At 39.1% G+C, this 20,091-nt stretch overlaps 1 protein-coding gene across 1 annotated transcript in view; it reads left to right on the top strand.

Annotated features, from left to right (window-relative positions):
* Positions 1 to 20,091, top strand: part of RAP1A (RAP1A, member of RAS oncogene family) — a 79,864-nt gene that overhangs the window by 56,372 nt on the left and 3,401 nt on the right. Inside the window, exons 2-7 of the mRNA XM_084756024.1 lie at positions 2,742 to 2,825; positions 7,476 to 7,544; positions 9,851 to 9,907; positions 11,871 to 12,011; positions 14,338 to 14,481; positions 19,363 to 19,478. Coding sequence (XP_084612150.1) covers positions 2,769 to 2,825; positions 7,476 to 7,544; positions 9,851 to 9,907; positions 11,871 to 12,011; positions 14,338 to 14,481; positions 19,363 to 19,449 — 555 coding nt within the window. The 5' untranslated portion in view covers positions 2,742 to 2,768 and the 3' untranslated portion in view covers positions 19,450 to 19,478. The remainder of the gene's footprint in view (positions 1 to 2,741; positions 2,826 to 7,475; positions 7,545 to 9,850; positions 9,908 to 11,870; positions 12,012 to 14,337; positions 14,482 to 19,362; positions 19,479 to 20,091) is intronic.

Raw genomic sequence — 20,091 nt, 5'->3', positions numbered from 1 at the left:
AACTCCCTTTAGAAAGAAAATATTAACTAGTTACTGATAACCTGTACGTACATGCTTGTTGTACACACTATTTTATTCTTCTTCTGTATGGTCACAGCCCACGTTTTGTACATGCTGTATGTGAAAAGGACTTTGAAAGTTGGATATCTTAACCATTTTGTTAAGGAATCAAAGCTAGCTATTCTCTTGTTGGAGAATCCACTCAAGTAATTTGATCATCTCTGAACTATTTCCCTAACTCCTGTTCCCCTAAAAAATCCAGAGCATTTGGGGACTATAAACAAGTTCACTGTTTGCTGTATTGTGACCACCCCATGAAAGACACATTCAAGAGCTAACGAGCTCACACACCGCTGTGATGATCACAGTCTCCTAAGGTCTCTGTGCCTGAAGCAGCTTGCTTTTGTATTTAGCCATCAGCGGCGTTCTCTGGTAAATGAGAGGAGCACCTCATACATAGGATGGATGCCTACGCATGTTTGTCATACTCGGACTTGTCACACCTCACCTTTTTTAAAATGTCTGCAAGCCTCCTCATGGGCTTTCCCCTTTTTTCACTGAATGATCCTTAGTTGATTTCATATACTGCTGTGATTTTAATTGCTACCACATTTCTAGGCCCTTCCAAACATGAGTTTTAAAAATAGCTATCAAATTCTGTTACATTCTTTTCCTACAAGAATCTCAAATTCTCCAAGCAGTGAAGCTGCCTCACTTGGAAGTGTCCTGTCTTCCTCTTGTGCTCAATCTAGATACCTAGGAGTTACTCTTGCCGTTCTTTCCCCTCAGTAATCATCTCTGGTCAGTTAGCATCTTGACCCTTGAGAGCAGCACTGTCCCCTTCTCAGCCCTAGTGCTGCTGCAGAGGTCTCATCAGGGCTCACTGAGCTACTCAGGTGGCTCCCTAACTAAACTCCTTTATTGCTGATCTGTTCTTTCTTCAGTCCATGTTCTATAATATAAATGTTATCATATTAACATGAAGAAAAATCACTGTGTCAGGCCTGGAGAGGTGGCTCGGAGGCTCAGAGGACTAGCTACTCTTGCAGAGACCTGGATTTGGTTTACGCACCTGTGAGGTGGCTTTACAACCACCTGTAATTCCAGTTCCAGGACATCTGGTGCTCTATTCTGGCTCCGTGAGCACCAGGCACACATGTGGGACACAGACACACAACCAAGCAGAATACCCATGCTCATAAAAGGTGAAACTTAAAGAAAACAAAACCGTTTTCTCCCGTACTGTAACTACATAAAATGTAAACTATAATAGGTCAGGTGCCTTTGCAAGTACTAGTCTGTGCTGAACTTCACATACCAAACTTTTTGTTTGTGTGACAGGATTTCACTATGTAGCCCTGGCTGGCATCAAACACACTGTGTAGACTGGACTGGTCTCAAACTCAGAGATCTGCCACTTGAGTGCTGGAGTTAAAGGTGTGAGCTACCCCATCAGCCATAGCTTAAAAAAAATCCCTATGTTAAAAAACATGAAAAATATCACTAAGGGGATTGTTAGATTGTCTGCTGAGGTGTAAAATCTCTGAGGTGTCTAGTGGATGCCTGCTGTTTGGCCAGGGAAGAACTCCCACCACGTGAACCCTGGTGCTTCAGCAGGAGGTAGGTCTCTTATTCTTTGCTTTGTCTTGTGGAATTCAATCTGCGTGCTTGCTGGTCTTTTTAATACACTTCTAAGGAGCATATTATCAAGTGAATTGCTCTTGATAGTACATGGAATTTAATGATGCTGAGAACAACAGTGTCTCCATGTAGAGCGTGCATCTAGACCAGAAGACTAGGTATAACTAGCAGTTTCCCACCTGCTCCCCGTTAGTCATTGAGTGAGAGCTTGACTTCCTGTTGCTCCCAGACTCAAGTGATCCCGCTGAAGATTTCTGGAATTGTCATTGCCTAGCTCCTTTTCCTCTGGTGTGTTTCCAAAGCTGCTTGAATTCTTTCTCCTTGTATCACAACCTGAAAATTATCTTCAGAGAGACAGCCAAGGAGCTGTGAGTCACTTCATGTCTTTCTTTTCCACATGTTGCCGTCCTATGTTGCTTATTTTCCACTGTCTAAAATAATTATCTTCTATATCTTTGCCCAGTGTTCTAGCAGTTTCCATAGAGTGAAATTTTTTACCTTTGTTATTTCACATTGACCATTGGAAATTATTTCCTGGCTTTTACTTTGTAAGATAAGCTTATAATCTGCTTATTTTTTTTCTGCTCTTTGGATCTTAGGGAGTGCTTACTAGTTCTTGCTGATACAGGTTAACAATGCCTTTTCGTCTACTATTTATATCCTAAGAATTTTCTAGCTGACATTTTACACAGTTCGGCTATAGTGTAGCAATAAATAACACATTACAGAATTACTATATGTTTTAAGCAAATAAAGTAGCATGTAGATTATATTAAAGCTCCAAATTATAGTTTTGCAAATAATTAGGTTCATGGTTATAGTTTTAAGACTATATTGACTTTAATGTCCTATTTTCTAATCACTTTTCAAAGTAACATGAGCAGGCTTAATAATTGATACCTAGTCAGAGATCATCTTCAGCTAGTTAACATGTCTGGCACAGGTCCTATAAAGCTGTTATTGAAAACTGTATGATTTTTTGCCGAGCAGCCTTTATGTTCTGGCTAGATAGTGCCAAAAGAAAAAAAAAATAAAGAAAAATCCAGTATTTGATAACACATTCTTTGTATGTTTGTAAATTTTTCATTTTTGCTTTTTAGGTTGTCAGTATTTAAACAGAGCACACCATGCGTGAGTACAAGCTAGTGGTCCTTGGTTCAGGAGGCGTGGGGAAGTCTGCTCTGGTAAGTTAGCCACCCAGCTATACCTAATCTGTGTTAACACCCAGGGTGTGGGCATTCGCTCGTGTTCGTTCTCCTAGTCACTAAGGAAAAAGGCATTCTTCTTTATAAACCCGCTCTTTGTACCCAAAGACGTATAGCTTTTGACTAGCAAGTCACTTAATTGTATACTGACCACCAGTATATGTGATTCAGCATGGAGTATAGTTTTCATTGTCAGGGAGATTTACATTCCATTGTGAGAAAGCATTACAGATTGTAGCAGAGTAGATTCTCCTTAGCCTGACTCCAAGCTTACATGGAATAAAAGTTACTTTTTGCATATATGAGGTACCATGCAAAAAGCCTCTTGTGTTGTTTACAATATAGCAGAAAAAGAGATGTAATAATACACAATTAAAGAACTACTTGATGCTCTGAAAGAAAAATTTGAACTTTTAAGGGAGAGACTGACAAGTGGCCCTTAGATTTGACAACTGCAAGAAAGGCCATGCTAGGGATGAGTAAGTGGGAGAAGGGAGGCAGCAGGGCGACGGGCGCCCACATGACTGAAAGATGACTGTGCAGTAAACCTAGACCCCCTTGTTAAGATGTAGTCAATGGACAGCACATTCTCCATGGTTGTGGGGGGAGCAGGGACTGACATGAACTCTGGTGTGTCGGCTCCTTCCCCCCTCCCCACTTGATCATTTTCCATTGGTGGGGAGGCCCAGCGAGCACACAGGAAGGGGAAGCAGGCTATCTGGATAAGACCTGATAGGCTGTGGTCATATGGTTGGGGAGAAGGTCCTCTTCTGTCAGAGGTCGAGGGGAGGGGAATAGGGCAAAAGAGTGAGGGAGGGCGGGAATGGGAAGATACAAGGAAAGGAATAACTAACCATTGGAATGTACTTTGAATAAATTATTATAAATTAAATATGTTTTTAAAGTTTGCAACTGAGGTCCAAGAACAATAAGGCACAGAATGTCGAGTTTCTGGGGGTGCTATGAAGCGCACGAGTTAGCTAAAAGCTTTATTTAACAAGTAGATCTTAAACTCTGTCATTTAGAAGAGGGGAGAAAGTTGGAAGCTAGTTAAGTACACTGGGTTGCTTCTTGGTGCTTGGATTAGGGCCATGATAGGGCTATGTCTCTTCTTGAGACATGTAGATGCTTGAAGATCAAATAGGAGGTAGACTTGAAGCTTGAAGCTAAGAATAAGAACTAGAAATGCAAGGTCTTATACTTACAAGATACTCAAGTTGCTCAAGGAAAATACATCAGGTACACAAATTACTTTTTAAGAGTTTAAAAGAGGCTTGTGGTATGATTTTAATTGTCATGAATGTATCAATCATATTTAATTTCATTAGAATTCTTTACTGTTAGCCTGTTAGGAATATAAGTTAACATCTCTCTGGAAATGATTTTTCAAATGCATGTATTTTGAGGGTGGGGAAGGATAGAAATAGGGTCTCATTTGTTAGTCCAGACTGGCCTTCAACTTGGTAATCCCCCTGCCTTAGTTCCTCAAGTGCTCAAATTACAAACATGTACCACAACATTTGGCTTTATATATAACTTTTAGTTCGCCAATTCCTCTCTGGACATTTTAAAAAAGGTTTATATATGTATATGGGTGTTTTGTCTAAATGCAGATCTGCACATCAGAAGGCGGCATCAGTTCCTGTTGGGCTACACTTATAGATGTTTATAAGCTGTTATGTGGGCGCTGGGATTTGAACTTGGGTCTTCCTCTGGGAGAGCAACCAACACTCTTAACCACTGAATGATCTCTCCAGCCCTTAGTTAGACATTTATCCCAAATATTAGTTCACATGTACAAAATGGTCACATCAGAAGTATCCATTACAACATTCTTCATAATGACAAGAAATTTGAAATGCCTACCAGTAGGAACTAGTTAAGTAGCTCTTCACACATATTCAGAATAGGTTACCATGTAAAAGCATAAAACAGCTGTGTGTACTGACCTGTGATACCTAAGATGGATCATGTAAGGAAAGAAAGGTACCAGTTAGACTACCATGTATGTTTGATTGTTCAAAAAGATGTACTTATTGGGGCTTGAGAGATGACTGAATATTGAAAAGAAAACACTGTTGTGGAGGAGAACTTGAGTTCAGTTATCAGCACCCGCATCGAATGGCTTACAGCACTTACAAGTGCAGCCCCGCAGGATCCTGTCCCTCTTCCGGCCTCCGTGGACTCACATACACATACACATAGATACATATAAATGAGATTGAAATGACTTTTTTAAAAAGTTAGAAATGGTGAAGAGAGGGACCTATGAAATACATGGACTGTTAATGTAAACAGATTGCATAGATGGAAACAAGAATGGTAATAAGATAAAGGAAAAAATTAAATTCTATAGGAGCTAACAAGATTGTTCAAGCAGAGAATAGGAGAAAAAAGCTCAGGGCTGAGCTCTGAACAGGTGTCAGTTGTTTGGGGATAGATAAGGTTGAAGTATCTAGCATAGAGGAAGGTATCTTGCACTGTGTTTGAGTGTATAGATGTGTCTACCTGGCTGCTCAGAAGTCAAGGGAGAAAGGAACGGTGCGTGGAGATAGCTGCGTACCATAAAAGAAGCAGATTTGGTCTAGTGATGTTGCTACAACCATGCTGGGCAGAGTTAAAGAGTAAATGAGAGTCAAGGAAATAGAATTACCATGTAGACAGTCTGATTATGAGAGCAAGCAGAGAAGGGAGAAGCAGAGGGCGTCGGGGGTTAAGGGAGTTTCTGTTTTGTTGGGAATTGGAGGTAGCAGATCATGTTTCTATCTTGGAGACAGTGATCCAGTGGAAAGGAAGATAATGACGTAAGAGGAAGAAAGAGGAGCAGAACCAATATGGAAGCCAAAGGAATAAATAAAAATTGATAGGAATGAATGAGATATCATTGAGAAATAAGAGGACAAGGTTGAGAGGAATAATGCAAGGTTACCCTTTGTGAAAAAGAAGCGCTCAGTGTGAGGTGGTTGTCAAGCTTGGGGACACTGCGTGGGCTTTCGTGCCAACTGTACCTAAGCACTGTAATAGTGGAGGACAGGGCAAGGCATCTTAAACTGGAGCCTCGTGTGCTTCGTGGACCTCATACTCCGGACCATATTTCAAGAGCCTCTCCTCTCGGCTTTTTCCTAAGTTATGTAATAATAAAAAGTGATACAAACCCTTGATTAAAATGAGGATTAAAAGACTGTGGTCCTGAGGAGATGGCGTAGTGGGTAAGAGCTTTTGCTGGGTAAGTTTGAGGACCTGCATGTAAATCCCCAGCATTCTTAAATAAGCCTGGGTGTGTGTGTGTGTGTGTGCGTGTGGGTGTGTGGGTGTGTGTGTGTGCGCGCGCGCGTGTGTGTGTGTGTGTGTGTGTGTGCGCGCGCGCGTGTGTGTGTGTGTGTGTGTGTGTGTGTGAGAGAGAGAGAGAGAGAGAGAGAGAGAGAGAGCTATATGTTGGAGGAATAAGACAGGGAGTGATAGAGTAGAACATCCTATGTCTTCGTTTAGTCTCTGCACACATGCATGCACACACATAGTTGAGACACATTACAGTGGTAGAATATTTGCCTAGCATGCCTGGGGTCCTGGGTTGTATCCTCAATAAGGATGGAGAGAATGATTAAAGTTTTTACTGTGATTATATACTGAAGTTCTTTTAAATAATTTAAGTGTAGATGACCTTTTTCTGAATATTTGCCTTTGGAATATTCTAGGCCCTATTTTAAATCGGCCTAGGAAACATCCCAGGTTATCATCTGCACTTGCCCTCTATTGAATGATAAATGCTCTTTGTAGGATACATTCAGATATGTTCACTCAAAATGCTGCAGGTGAAAGCACTGAACTCATAACTCTGAATATTGTATATATTCACATATTACTGAATTGTGTATATTCAATCCCTAGTGCTGAGCTTATAGGTAAGCACCTCCACACCCAGCTTGGGTTCCATAACTCTTTGCTTTCCATGAAGAATGTGTGTGTGTGTGTGTGTGTGTGTGTGTGTGTGTGTGTGTGTGTGTGTATTTATATATAATCTGCATGTTTTTCTGTTAGAATTGTATATACTGTTTATATAAAATATTCAATTAGGTAGTGTGGTTTCCACTAGAAAGAGTAAAACTTAAGAATCAGAAAGATGATGTATTGTTATGTTCAGCTGGCAAATCGGAAGTATTTCTGGGGCAGAAGGGAAACTTAATAGGATTACATCTAGAGTTGATGCAAACAGATAATAGGAACATGAAATTCCCTGTTCTTCCTTCGGTTTAAAGTTATGAACATTTAGAACTCCCGTTTCTCCCCATTGAGACAAGAAGTTACGTGTGGATGGTTTATTGTTTAATGAACTTGAACCTTGCTGTCTGCGTCCCAGGACTTTAAGGTGTAATGTAATCATGGTTTAAGAGTGTAGTAGCAGCAATGATTCGTTTTTAACATAACCATCACTTTCTGTAATAAATGTCTTCTTAGTTCTGTATGCATTCTTACTGGATATAATACTGATATTGTACATTTGTATTCCTCCAGCATTTCAGCACAATTTCATTTGTTCTTTACAATCTTTAAGGTTAAGTAGATTTAAGAACATTTAATTTTTCTTTTATGTCTTTAACTCTGGTTTGTTTGTTTGTTTTCTCATCTCAGACAGTTCAGTTTGTTCAGGGAATTTTTGTTGAAAAATACGACCCAACGATAGAAGATTCCTACAGAAAGGTAAAATGCAAAACAGCATGTGTACTTAAGAGTAGTCCTTACAGCTTTCAAACTCAGTCTGTGGAATTGCTTTTTAAAATAGTTTTGAGAAATGATAGAAATATGCTGTATCTAGTTTTAGACGTTCCCCCTGGGTAAGACATTCCTCACTGAATATTGCTTAAGAATGCAGTCCACGTGGGAAGTACAAAAATATTACAAATGAATAAGAGGTATAATTTTAAGTACTGTTGTTAACAAAGCATAAGACTACTTTTATGATTGAAAGTATTCATAAAGTTTTGGGTTTGTTTGATTTATAGTAAATTTGAAGTTATTTAACTTCAGACTACCAAAATTAATTTTTGAAATGTGTAAAAGGAGTGGGAGTACCTGTCATGTTTCTCAAAGTCTGTGGAACATAATATTATCACACAGGACTGTAGTACAAACTGTGGATTTTTGTTGATAACAATGTATCATTGTGGCTTCATTGATTGTGACAAACTTCCACTGTGCTGCAGGATATTGATAAGAGAGAAGGAAGCTGTGATCAGTGGGAAATCTCTATTTTCCCCTAATTTTGTGGTGAACCCAAAATTTCTCTTAAACAAGTGAAGCCAGGTGAGGCAGGTGGTGCACACTGCAGACAGAGGCGTGGAGAGCTCTGCAGGGTCTGCAAAGGCACTGTCTTTAAAAGAAAAAAGGGCCAGGGGAGAAATAGAATAGAATAAAATGTATCTTTAAAAAGAAGCAAATAGTTGGTCTTGACATTCTGAAGCCGGCTTGGTGGTATGGTGCACGCTTCTGATCCCAACACTAGGAAGACAGGGGCAGGCGGAGCTCTGTGAGTCCCAGGCCAGCCTGTTCTACAAGGTGAGTCCAGGGCAGCCAGGGCTACACAGAGAAACCCTGTCTCGAAAAACAAAAACAAAACACAAGACAAAAATATGTTCTATTATTACAAGAATATGTAAAGCTATAAAAATCTTACATGATTTTATTTTCCAAGTATTTAAGTGAGGGTAGGATAACAAAATACCATGAAAGAAATAGGGTTACCCCTCCTCCCAAAGATTAAACCTACATCTCACTAGAGAGGCAAGGAATGCTTTGTTGGGTACCTGTTTTTAGAATCTGTCTTTGATAGCACTATAACTTAAGTTGAAGTAAGCTTTTTAGAAAGTACTGAGAGAATGATCATTTTTTACAAATTAACCCAGTTGAGCTCTAGATATCTATGAAGCCACAGGCCTGGCTCCTCATTCCCTGAAGGCTCTGGCACTGATTTTGCCTGATCTGGGTGGGTGATGGCTTCCGGGCCCCACCAGAGGGGCTCCTCCTCATTACTCTAGCCGAGAGGCAGAGTCAGAAGAGCCTGTAGGGCAGTGTGTTTGTTTTTAGGCAATGTGTTGCCTTATTGAAAATTCTCCCAAATAAATTGCTAGTTAAGTCTTCACCCAAAACGCAAGAGCTGTCCCTAGCATGATGAAGGACTGATTTTCTTAATCCCTTCTATTAAAAATTTCCAGAGTTGGTAACTAATGCTTTCTTTTGGCCAGTCTATTAGAAGACTGGGGAAATGAAACTGTTGTGTTTATATTTCACCTTCTACACAGTTTGTTTTCTGAAGAGCCCCTTAAAGACTTAAAGAACGTGTATGTTCTTAAGGAATAAATAGCTCATTGTTATTTATTTTAACACTTCCGAGTTCTCCTTATGTTGCAGATTTTGTGAATATTAAAGCAAAATGTCAACAACGTATTTGTAGTAAGTTGGTAAAGTTTCTATTACTCAAAATCTTCTTGCATACCATTTGACCCATTTCAGGTGGTTCAGTGAAGCCTGACCTCATCTTCTGTTGGAGATAGTGTCTCTCTATTACTCATAGGACCTATAAAAATTCTTACCACCTCAGCCTCCCCAGTGCTGAGATTGTATGGTAGGAACTGTCATGCCAAGCTTGGGTTCTTTAATTCTTTGATTTCCACGAAGAATATATATTTATATTCATGTATATATATATTCATATTTTTCTGTTAGAAATTGTTTTTTGTTAGAATTGTATATACCATTTTCCTTATATTACAAAGCCTGTTCTTTTGCCATTCAATAAGAACAAATGAGCATCATTACAGCAGTCAAAATATCTACACTCAGCTCTAACCATCCTGGCTTTTGGAATATTGCTAGTGGAATATTGCTGTTCTTTATTGCAGTACTAAGTAAAAAAAAACACTTGGTAGTTGTTAATAAGTACTTTGAAGAGATAAAAGGAAAACATGTTTATGTTGCTTTTTTGTGTTTTCTTCTTTGCTCCCCAACAGCAAGTCGAAGTAGATTGCCAACAATGTATGCTGGAAATCCTGGATACTGCAGGAACAGTAAGGATTTCTTTCTTTTCTTTTAATAGGTTTTATTTTGTAAGCAGGTTTTGTTATCAATTCTCTGTGTAAAGTAATTATTCAGATTTTTTAAAATTCTCTAAATGTAAGCATAAATATTCTTTGTAAAATAGTTTTGTGATGTGCTTGATGCCCACACATCATAATTAAATTGTGTATTGAGTTCCCCTTGAAAATCTGAAGGTTTTCGGGTGGGGGAAGCAATCGTTTTATATTGAAGTAAGGTATGTGCTGTAAGGACTTTTTCTAAAAAGGTACTTGAGTTCAGAACTGTACTTAAGGTAGGTATGCTCTCCCTAGTCTCACGCTCCTCGGCTATCTAGATAATTGATTCCTGCAGCTTCTCAAAAACTCTAGGATCTCCTGGGACCTGTGTATTTGTTGCTTTCTGCCTGGGGCACCTTATAAGAGCATACATTAACCTCATCTTCCTTCTTGCTCTCCTGCTACCTGTAAGTGCCTACCTCTTTAAAATGTAAACTTCTATTCCACACCCCCACCCACCCTCAAAAAAAAAAAAAAAAACGAAAAAGAGAAATTCTTTCTTTCTTTTCCTCATACTTCATTTTTGTCTTATCTCCATGTGCATTCCATGAGAGGCTTTTGCCTCTCTTGTTGACCAGCAGCATATACCTCTTGCTGAACCAGTTGTTAAACAGATGAGGGCCTTCTTGTAGAATGTCCTTAGGAAGGAGTTTGGGGTTCTCAGTAAGAGCCATAACTGACTGTAGTGGTACAGTGTGTATTTGTGCTGTTGATTAATAGGATAGGTAACAGAGACCTAATCTCAACAGAACATAGAAGGTATGTTAATGCCAGAATTTCTAATAAAGTTTACATTTAAAAATCCAGAAAAATGCACAAAAGACTAAACTTGAAGGTTTAGGAAGTGGATGCATATCAGCTCAGCTGCTGTCTTGCAATATAGCAGTCAGGCGGAGCGTCCAGAACTGTTTTGGATATAGTAGATGGGATGGAGATGGTGACAGTGGGGATCAGCAGGCCAAAGAAGCAAAAGCTTGTAAAGCTTTGTGTGTTTATATGTTTAATGATAAAGACGTCACAAAAATACATTTTTAATATTCTGCTTATAAGTGCCTTCCTAATACTGTAAATAAAGTCCAAGGGCTTCTTAGATACATTTCTGTTTTGTATTTTACCTATGGTTATAACACACAATAATGATTTCTCCAAAGAAATGAGGAAGTACGTATCAAACAGTCATTTTAATTTACTGAGACTCTGTGACCATGTTAATGGTTAGTGAATCTGAAGAAAATAGTCTCAGATCTTTTCTAAGAATTTGAAATTCAGGGAGCATACACACACACACACACACACACACACATATATATATATATGGAAAAGCTCTTTTCAAAAGAGTCTAATCTAGGGTTGATAATGTAATGTACTGGTTGTCAAGTTGATAAACGTCAGTAGAGAGCTAGGTGAGACCGGCCTTGCTGGGTGACTATAACTCAGTACTGGATTTGTATCTTGGATTGTTTGTATTTGAGTGGTACTCATATATAAATCTTCCCATATTCCTCCCTCCCTCCCCCCCCCCCCCCCCCCCCCCGCCACCGCCGCCAGACAGGGTTTCTCTGTGTATCCTTGGCTGTCCTGGACTCACTTTGTAGACCAGGCTGGCCTTGAACTCACAGTGATCCACCTGCCTCTGTATCCCCAGTGCTAGGATTAAAGGCATGCATTACCACGCCTGGCTAAATCTTCCAAACAAAACACATTAAAGTTTGTATATTAAAGGAACTGTGTCAGCAAGCATTTACCTCAGTTTCTAGAAACTAGTAGAAAGTCTTATGATAATATGTAATTTGAAATGTAGGTACTTATTTGAGATAATTCTGTTTAAAATTATCCCAGTATACATTCAAAAACTGCTTTTATATTTATAATTTTATTTTATTTTTTTGTGTTATAGGAGCAATTTACAGCAATGAGGGATTTATATATGAAGAATGGCCAAGGGTTTGCACTAGTTTATTCAATTACAGCTCAGTCTACGTTTAATGACTTACAGGACTTGAGAGAACAGATTTTACGGGTTAAAGACACAGAAGATGTAAGTATTTTTCTCTATATAACACACTGTGCTGTCTCTCTATAGCCAAATAAAAGTATCTGCTTTGTCATCAGTAGAAAGTTTGGAAGGCAACTAGCATATATCAAAAGGAGCCCTTGAAAGTGAATTTCGGCTTTCAAAAATAACTTATAAATTATATGCTGAGATGTTTAGAAAATGAGAATGTTTATGGTAAAATGAACGTTTTGCCATGTGGATAAAAAGTACAGTAGAGATGAGGAGTCAAATGCTTCACAGAAGAAGGAAGTTGAAGTACTCCCATTGCGCTTTGAGCGTGAGAAGTAGCGTCTAACAAGCCATAAAGATTAATATTCCTATTTCTCAAATTCTGTCACACGTGTTCTTTGGGTTGCTTTGGTGTTGTAACACAGTATGTTGCTCTTAGAGCCCAGGCTAGCTTGGCATTTAACCTTCTGTCTCCATCTTCTAAGTACCAAGACTATAGGCATGCAACACCTTTGTTGGTCGCGTATGCCCTTTTCTTATCTTTTGTATAAAAAGGCCCAACATACATTTTACATGTTTACATCAATTTGAGGCAATAGGAAAATTCCTTTCAATTATATAAATTAAGATAGAAATTTTCAGTTGTACTTTTCTGGTTTTGCATATTTTCTCTAATGGGAGCATATTCATCTACCCAGGACCTTAACCTGGATAACATTGTAGGTAGGAGGAATTTATGCCATATGACACCATAATTGCCTTTAATAAATAATCTTCTTTGTTTTTATGACTAATTTATCCAAAGAGTACTGTTTCCATAAAGTTACTTACAGATCAGTGAGTTCTGGTAATGTTAATCCCCTTTATTCCATCAGGAAAGGGAAAAAGATGACGGTGGCTAGACTGCCTACTGTACCCTGTTTGGGGTAGAAGGTTCACCATCTCTGTGACACTGTTTCTTCTCTGGCTTTGTTCTCGGAACTTTTAGCTGAGCAACCTTACACACTTTGTTAGCTGTGTGTTTGGCTGGAAGTATAGGATGTTGTGTTTTAAGATAGTCAAGCATCTGTGGTATGGAGTAAAAGTGTGTGTGTGTGTGTGTGTGTGTGTGTGTGTGTGTGTGTGTTTTCTCCCTATGCTGAGGGGTGGTCACGGAGGCTAGAAGATGTTTTATTCTTTGGAGCTGTAGTTACAGGTGATGTGGGTTCTCTGACCATGAGTGTTGTTAACTGAACTCAAGTCCTCTGGAAGAACAAGTGCTCTTGACCACTGAGCTGTTGCTGCAACTCCTATTTTTATTCTTAATTCATCTTAATATCTTACCTAAATAGCCTTTAAGTCTAATGCTAAGTATAAAAGTAGAAGCTGCTAATAATGTCTTGTCACTATTTTTGGTATTTATTAGACCTGTGAGATTTAAACTACTTTTAAACTACTTAGGACCAGTGAATATACTGTTTCCTGTATGGCAGGGGAATTCCTTTTCCTTCAGTTTTATAATTAAAATTGAGCTATTTGTTGTTGTTTAAAAAAAAATCCCAAATCATTCAAATTTACCAATACCATTCAATTTTGCTCAGGAGCCAGATGCTAGTATGAAAACTTGCTAGCTCAGAGAGGCAGAGAAAGCACCCAGCTGGCCTTCCTCCTCAGCGCACGTTCCTAAGGAAAAAGCCAAAAGCTTGTTAACTCAATGACAGCACAGGAGGAATAAGCCAAAAGCTAAAAGCCAAAAAGCTCCTTCTCCTTCTCCACGCTGTCTTAAAGACTCTTCTCTCAAAGTCCCTCCTGTCTACTTAATGCCTCTCAGCTGGTGTCTTGCTCTGCCTCTTGACCTGGGTTAACTTTATTAAATCCCGAGTACATCAAGCTCCTGGGTAAAAGATGTGTGCTAGGGCTGAGCCACACCAAACAAGAAAAGGCGTTTATAGTTCATAATGGGATCAAATATTTGTGACAGTTTGTAGTAATCCACATAAGAATTTTAGAATCATTAGGGGATGGAGAGATGGCCTAGAAGTTAAAGCACTTGCTGCTTTCCTAGAGGACCAGGGTTCCACCCTCAGCGCCCACATGGCAGCTCACAGCCATATGTAGCGCTCTTGGCCTCCCTGGGAACCACACACGAATATGGTGCACAGCATTCATACACAAAATTAAAATTAAGGAAAATGGGATCATATTCTTTAAAATATTTTGGTATGCAAACCTAGTAGGAATTCTCTGCCCTTCCTAAGCACTTACTGATGCATACAGCTGTAAACTGGTGTGTTTCAGTTAGTAGCAAGTAACTGCTTATTTGTCAAGAGAGGGTAAGTAATGAGCATGTAATTCATTTGCTGTTTTTTCCTTCCTGCAGGTTCCAATGATTTTGGTTGGCAATAAATGTGACTTGGAAGATGAGCGGGTAGTTGGCAAAGAACAAGGCCAGAATTTAGCAAGACAGTGGTGTAACTGTGCCTTTTTAGAATCCTCTGCAAAGTCAAAGATCAACGTTAATGAGGTAACCTGCAACTGTTGGGTAGTACAAATAAGTGCCTTTTTATTTTCTTTTGCCTTAAATTCATAGCCAGTTTTTTTCGAAAAAATATAGCAATATCAATTTTATTACCTTGTACAAAATAGTAATTTTTAGGTACCATGTTCCTTGGCTTCCATGACATCACTTTCTGATAGTTTTAATGCAGACACCTAATTTTACTTTATTGCCAAAGGCTGTATATAAAGTCCTGCTAAGCTTTTTAAGAGATATGCCAAAATTAGAATGTGAAGCTTGTCACAACACCTTTATGTTATAACAGTTACCTATCCAGATGAGTATAAATAGGTGGTAAAGTCCAGGAGGGGAGTACAAAAATTTAAAATTGTTATTATAATGAACTTTTGTTATAAAAATGCCATCATAAAATTTGTTTTTTGATTTTTGCCTCACTTTTGATGCATGCCTGAAAGTGTGGGGTCTCTGTGTGAATAGACATGTAATTCAAACCCCTCAGTCTTTCAGGCTGATGTTCCAGATGCACATGGCTACATTAAGCACTCCACTATCTTAAAATCTTAACTGTAGACCAGAAGGCTTTGCAAATAGGCTATGTGCCTCTTTTTGAATAGCTGTAGTTGGTTGAGCCGCTAAAAAATTAGTGCATTTCCCAAATTGCTACCATCAATCAGGTAAACCCATGAGATTCCTTTTGCTTTTGAAACTTTACCAAACGCCTTTGAAAAAGAAAATAAATGGTGTCATAAAGTCAGAGTAAGCCTTTTGTCCCCTTCTCTGGCGTATGCACTTGCCATTGTAGCATCTCAGGTACCTAGACACAGGTGAGAATAAGCATGGGCTTGGTCATCAGGGCTGGGCTTCCACTTACTGCTGCTCTCTGGCCTCTGATTCTGTAAGTCACTTTTCATGTCTGTGCTTGTAGACTATTATTTTAAACAGCTGGTAAGGGAAGAATCTGCTTACTACAGATTCTGTTTCTTACACATAGTCAAAAATGCAAAAGCTTGCTTTTTTAGGTGAAACCACTTATAAAAAAATACAAAAATCTGTTAATTCCATTTATCTGGCAAACATATTGAGTACCTGTTGTACGCCTGGCACGTCATTCTGCAGCCAGGTCACAGTCATCCAGGCATAACTATTTCTGCCCTTAAGTTTACATCTAGCTGGGGAGCAAGTCCTGCTGAGAGCTGCCGTAACAGTTATTTGCTGTGCACTACAAGGTAAACGAGAAGACATTGATAGTCATTAAGCCATCCGTTCATCTGTAGAATCAGAATTTTCTGGAGCCAGATGTGGTGGCATACACTTACAATTCCAGCACTCTGGAGGCCAAAGCAGGAAAGATGAGTTCTAGGCCAGCCTGGGCTATAGGAAAACGAACAAAAAATATTGTAATGAATGCTACATTACAGTCGGTGAATGCCCCTGAGTAGAGTTGGGGTGCAGTGTCACCTTATGTAAGATGGTTGGCCTTTAAAATCTTGTGCCACCCTCACTGCTATCAACCTTTCAGTTGATCAAGTGTGCGGGGCTGAGTTGGACCAGAGTCCATCACACAAGACCTCTCCCCATAGCATCCAGAGTTTAGTAGGGAGGAAGTAAGTATCCTTCATCTTTTATCATTACATGATTGTGGGAACATACATGGGCTATTAAACCTCCCTGGTTTGCAGTTTCTAATGCAATCTAGTTGACTTATTCACAGCAGTCTTGTTAAGTTTCACATAGGGGTTTAAAACACAATGAAAAATGTCATAGTCTTCATAATCATCTCTACTTTCAAAAACCACATAGGCTTCATGCTAGAAATGAGATTTTTTTTTTTTTAAGGCTTCACTTTTCACAGCCTATAGTCCAGCTGCAGAGTTCCTTGGATAGTTCATATCTGCTCAGACAACTTAAGCTGCTGTATAAATGCTTGTATGGACCCTGGATGCATGAAGAGAAAGGAGTAGTAATTTCATAAGATTCAGCTCTTGACTTGAAACTTGAAACAAGGACACAGTGCTTGGCCAGAGCCTTCTAATGCTCTACAAGTAGCACTCAGTGCACTGGAGTCACCTCAATCTTAGCCCCAAATTTCTGGTTCTTTGCCGAGGTTGGAGTAGTGCTTGGAATAAAGACATCCCAACTAGGAATGGGAGAGGGCTTGAGAAACTCTATTCTGTGTTCCCTCTAGATTTTTCTATAGTTCAGAGAGATGAGGAAGAACCTAGGCTGGGGACTTTCAGCATTTCTAACCAAATATTATAGTTCGAACTTGCCCTCTTCATTGAACCACCTGCTGCTGTGAGGTAGGCAATGTTTTCCAAAGAAATAATTTAGAATAATACTACAAACAATCAGTTACCTGTCTCTGTAATGTGTGCCAGAAGGTGGCAGTGGCTGGTGTGAGGAAACGGAAACAGGAAGCACATGTATGTGTTTCCTTAGTTTACTGTTCTGGTTTTACGTTTGTCACTTTGTACTATAGCTTGCATGTTAAGCCTTGTACACCAGTGAAAGCTTTTTCATGACTCATAAACTTAAGTTCTCAAAGTCTTCAGTGTTGTGAAAACAGCTACATTTTGCTTATGTTATAGTTTTTAACCTTCTCTTAGAAATAGGCTTATAAAGAATGAGTGGAATGTTTTTAGAAGAAGCGAATTGGATGGGTGGAACAAAAAAGAAAATAATATATTTATAGCTTTGTAATGAATCGCTTTTTTTCAGCAATTTGGTATTGTAATATTTGAGCCATTTTTAAAACGAGCAGTTGATTTTCATCTTAAAGAAATGTAGTTTGTTTGTCATCTTTAAAAAAAAAATACACAGGCTAGAATACAGCTCAGTGGTGGAGGACATGCCTAGCTTGCGCAGGTCCTGCCTCTAATTCCCCACTACTGCCTACAACAACAAAAGAAATAAAGTAAGTCAATGATGTTAAATCTCTTGCTTCTGAAATTTACTTTAAATAATCTGAGAACAAGAAAAATAATCTATTCTTCATTTAGATGCACTAGTTTTAACATTTTGCCACATAGTTGTGGAATACACACACACACACACACACACACACACACACACACACACACACACACCCCTCCTCTATATTTTAGTATGTGTATCCTTGGATCAAAGGCATTCTTGGACTAGAGATGGCTCTGAAGTTAAGAGCTCATAGGGCTTTATTACGAGCTAGGTCCAGCACCCATGGCCCACAGCCTCCTCTAAGTCTGGCTGCAGGTGATCTTAACACTTTGGACTCCACAAGCACACACAGAGATATATACATGGAAAATAAAAATAGAAAGCACTTTTAAAAAATTGAATGACCTTGTCTAACAAAACCATGACTATTAAGTCATTCAGCTAAAGGCACAACTCAGCTGTAGAGTGTTTGCCTACACGAGCAAGGGCTGAATCAGTTCCCAACACTGCAAAATAAAAGTAAAACAGGAAATCTGCCTTCAACAAAGTTTGTTTGACATCTGTTGAGATGTTACCAGTCCATTCCTGTTGTATTCCTTAAAGCCAGTACTTCAGAACAGTTAATCGGATGAGGATGCTAAGGGCCTTCACTTTCATCCCAAGCCCAAAAAACAGATTTAGCTGATGCAGTCTATGTGCTAACGCATTGGCATGCTTAATATGGTAAAACTACACATATAAACACAATGGAGTAAAAATTGCCTGCTTTCATGAAATGAGAGGTATTGTATTTTTGCATTTGATATTTTTTACTCTTCCAAAGATGAATCTCCAAGATTATAACTATACTATTTGTCACTTCAAACCAAGAATTGGTGGGCTTTTCCTGTGTGGTGGTGGTGTTTGCTTTGACCATGTAGATAGATGCAAGCTTTTAATCCCAGCACTAAGGAGGTAGAGGCAAATGAACCTCTTGAGTTCAGGGCCAGCCTGGTCTACCAAGTGAATACTGAAACTTGCATAGTGAGACCCTACCTTTAAAAAAAGTTGATAATGGGTGAGCATCATGAACCTGATTGTGTGTTACCTGAAGAGAGACATGCTTTTTCTTGTCCCAGCCTAAACTATACATCATCATCATCAAATGCAAATTGAGGAAAATTCTATACATTTTTTAGATTTTATTTTTAGAAATAATAAAACCCTAAAAGACAAAGACCAAAGAACTGTTCCCAAATTTAAAAGGCTAAAAGCAGTTCATGAGGTACTCTGCATCTGAGGCCCCAGAACTTGGGAGATGGAGGCGAGAGAATCAGATTTCAAGGCCAGCCTTGACTACTAGTGAGTTTGAAGTGGCCTGAGCTTGAAATTGGGCCACATCTCAAACAAATAAGCAAATAATAACAGACAGATAGACAGATGCTGCAGTATCAAGAAACAAAATGGATCCTGATAGATTCTGCCCAAGAGGAACTTGCACTCAAGATAATACAACGAAATGTATTGATGTTAACTATCTAGACTATGATCAGCATTATATTTAGGTTATATGAGAGTATTCTGAGCCCTTTAAGGGCTCATGCTAGTACCACACGTTCAAAAGTAAATGTGTTTGGAGAGAGGGAGAAAAAGTGGCAAAGTGCTATTACTTGGTGGACCTAGGAGGGTTGGAGGGAAGGAACGCCTTTGGTGCTGTTGCTGTCATTTGGTGCTATAATTCAGTTATACTTTCAAGTGCTCACTACCTGATTTTTTTTTTTTAAATGACTCCTGACTGTCTAAGAGCAGGTATGTGTCCTTTATCATGAACTGGTAAGTCCTGCTTTATTCTTAGAGTTAGCTTGAAGAGCTAAGAAACTTGACCTCAGAAAAAAACAGCAAAGCTCAGATCTAATGACAGAATAATACCTAGTACACTCAATCATTTTGTGGAACAAACAATCAATACTTTTTATTGTTGTTTCTACCTAGATATTTTATGATCTGGTCAGACAGATAAATAGAAAAACACCAGTGGAAAAGAAGAAGCCTAAAAAGAAATCATGTCTGCTGCTCTAGAATTGAAGTCAGCAGCAGCTCTGAGCCAGGTAAGATGCTTAAGCAAAACAAATGCCTTCCTCATTTCCTGCCACCACCCCCTGCCACCCACCCACCCCCACCCCCGGCTTTAACCATTTCACTCTTTACTTATTCTCTGTATGCTCCTCTCCAGAATAGTCTAAGGCTCTGAAGACCATGTTTGATTTGCTCGCCACCATGTTGCCAACACCTGCCAAAGAGTAGACATTTGAGAAATAGTACTAGAGTCTGGGTAGAGCACTTAGCTAGCATTAACATTTCTGTTTGCTACTCTCTGAACTTAGCATAAGCAGAAACATACAAGGTGTCTCTGCCATCTTTTACCCAGAGCTGTGTTTTAGCAGTATCCATGTTATGTGTATCAGTGGTTTATTTGTATTATTTGACTAGTAGGTGTTTTTCTGTTGAGGTACTTTTGAGGAATTAGTATGCATAATACTGAGCCTAGCCTGGCAGCCCATACCTATTGTCCTAGACAGAATGAGGCAGGAAAATTAGAAGTTCAAAGCCAGTCTCTCTTACATAGCAAAGTCAGACCAATCAGGTCTATGTGAGACCCTGTCTTAAAACTAAAACAGGCAAAATATTTGGATAGCTTGCAGTTGTGTGCGTGACGTAAGC

This window comes from Acomys minous (genome assembly GCF_964271855.1).
Source record: "Acomys minous genome assembly, chromosome: 14".
Taxonomy (NCBI): domain Eukaryota; kingdom Metazoa; phylum Chordata; class Mammalia; order Rodentia; family Muridae; genus Acomys; species Acomys minous.
The sequence above is the reverse complement of the archived record's forward strand: the minus strand, read 5'-3'. Positions and strand labels throughout refer to the sequence as shown.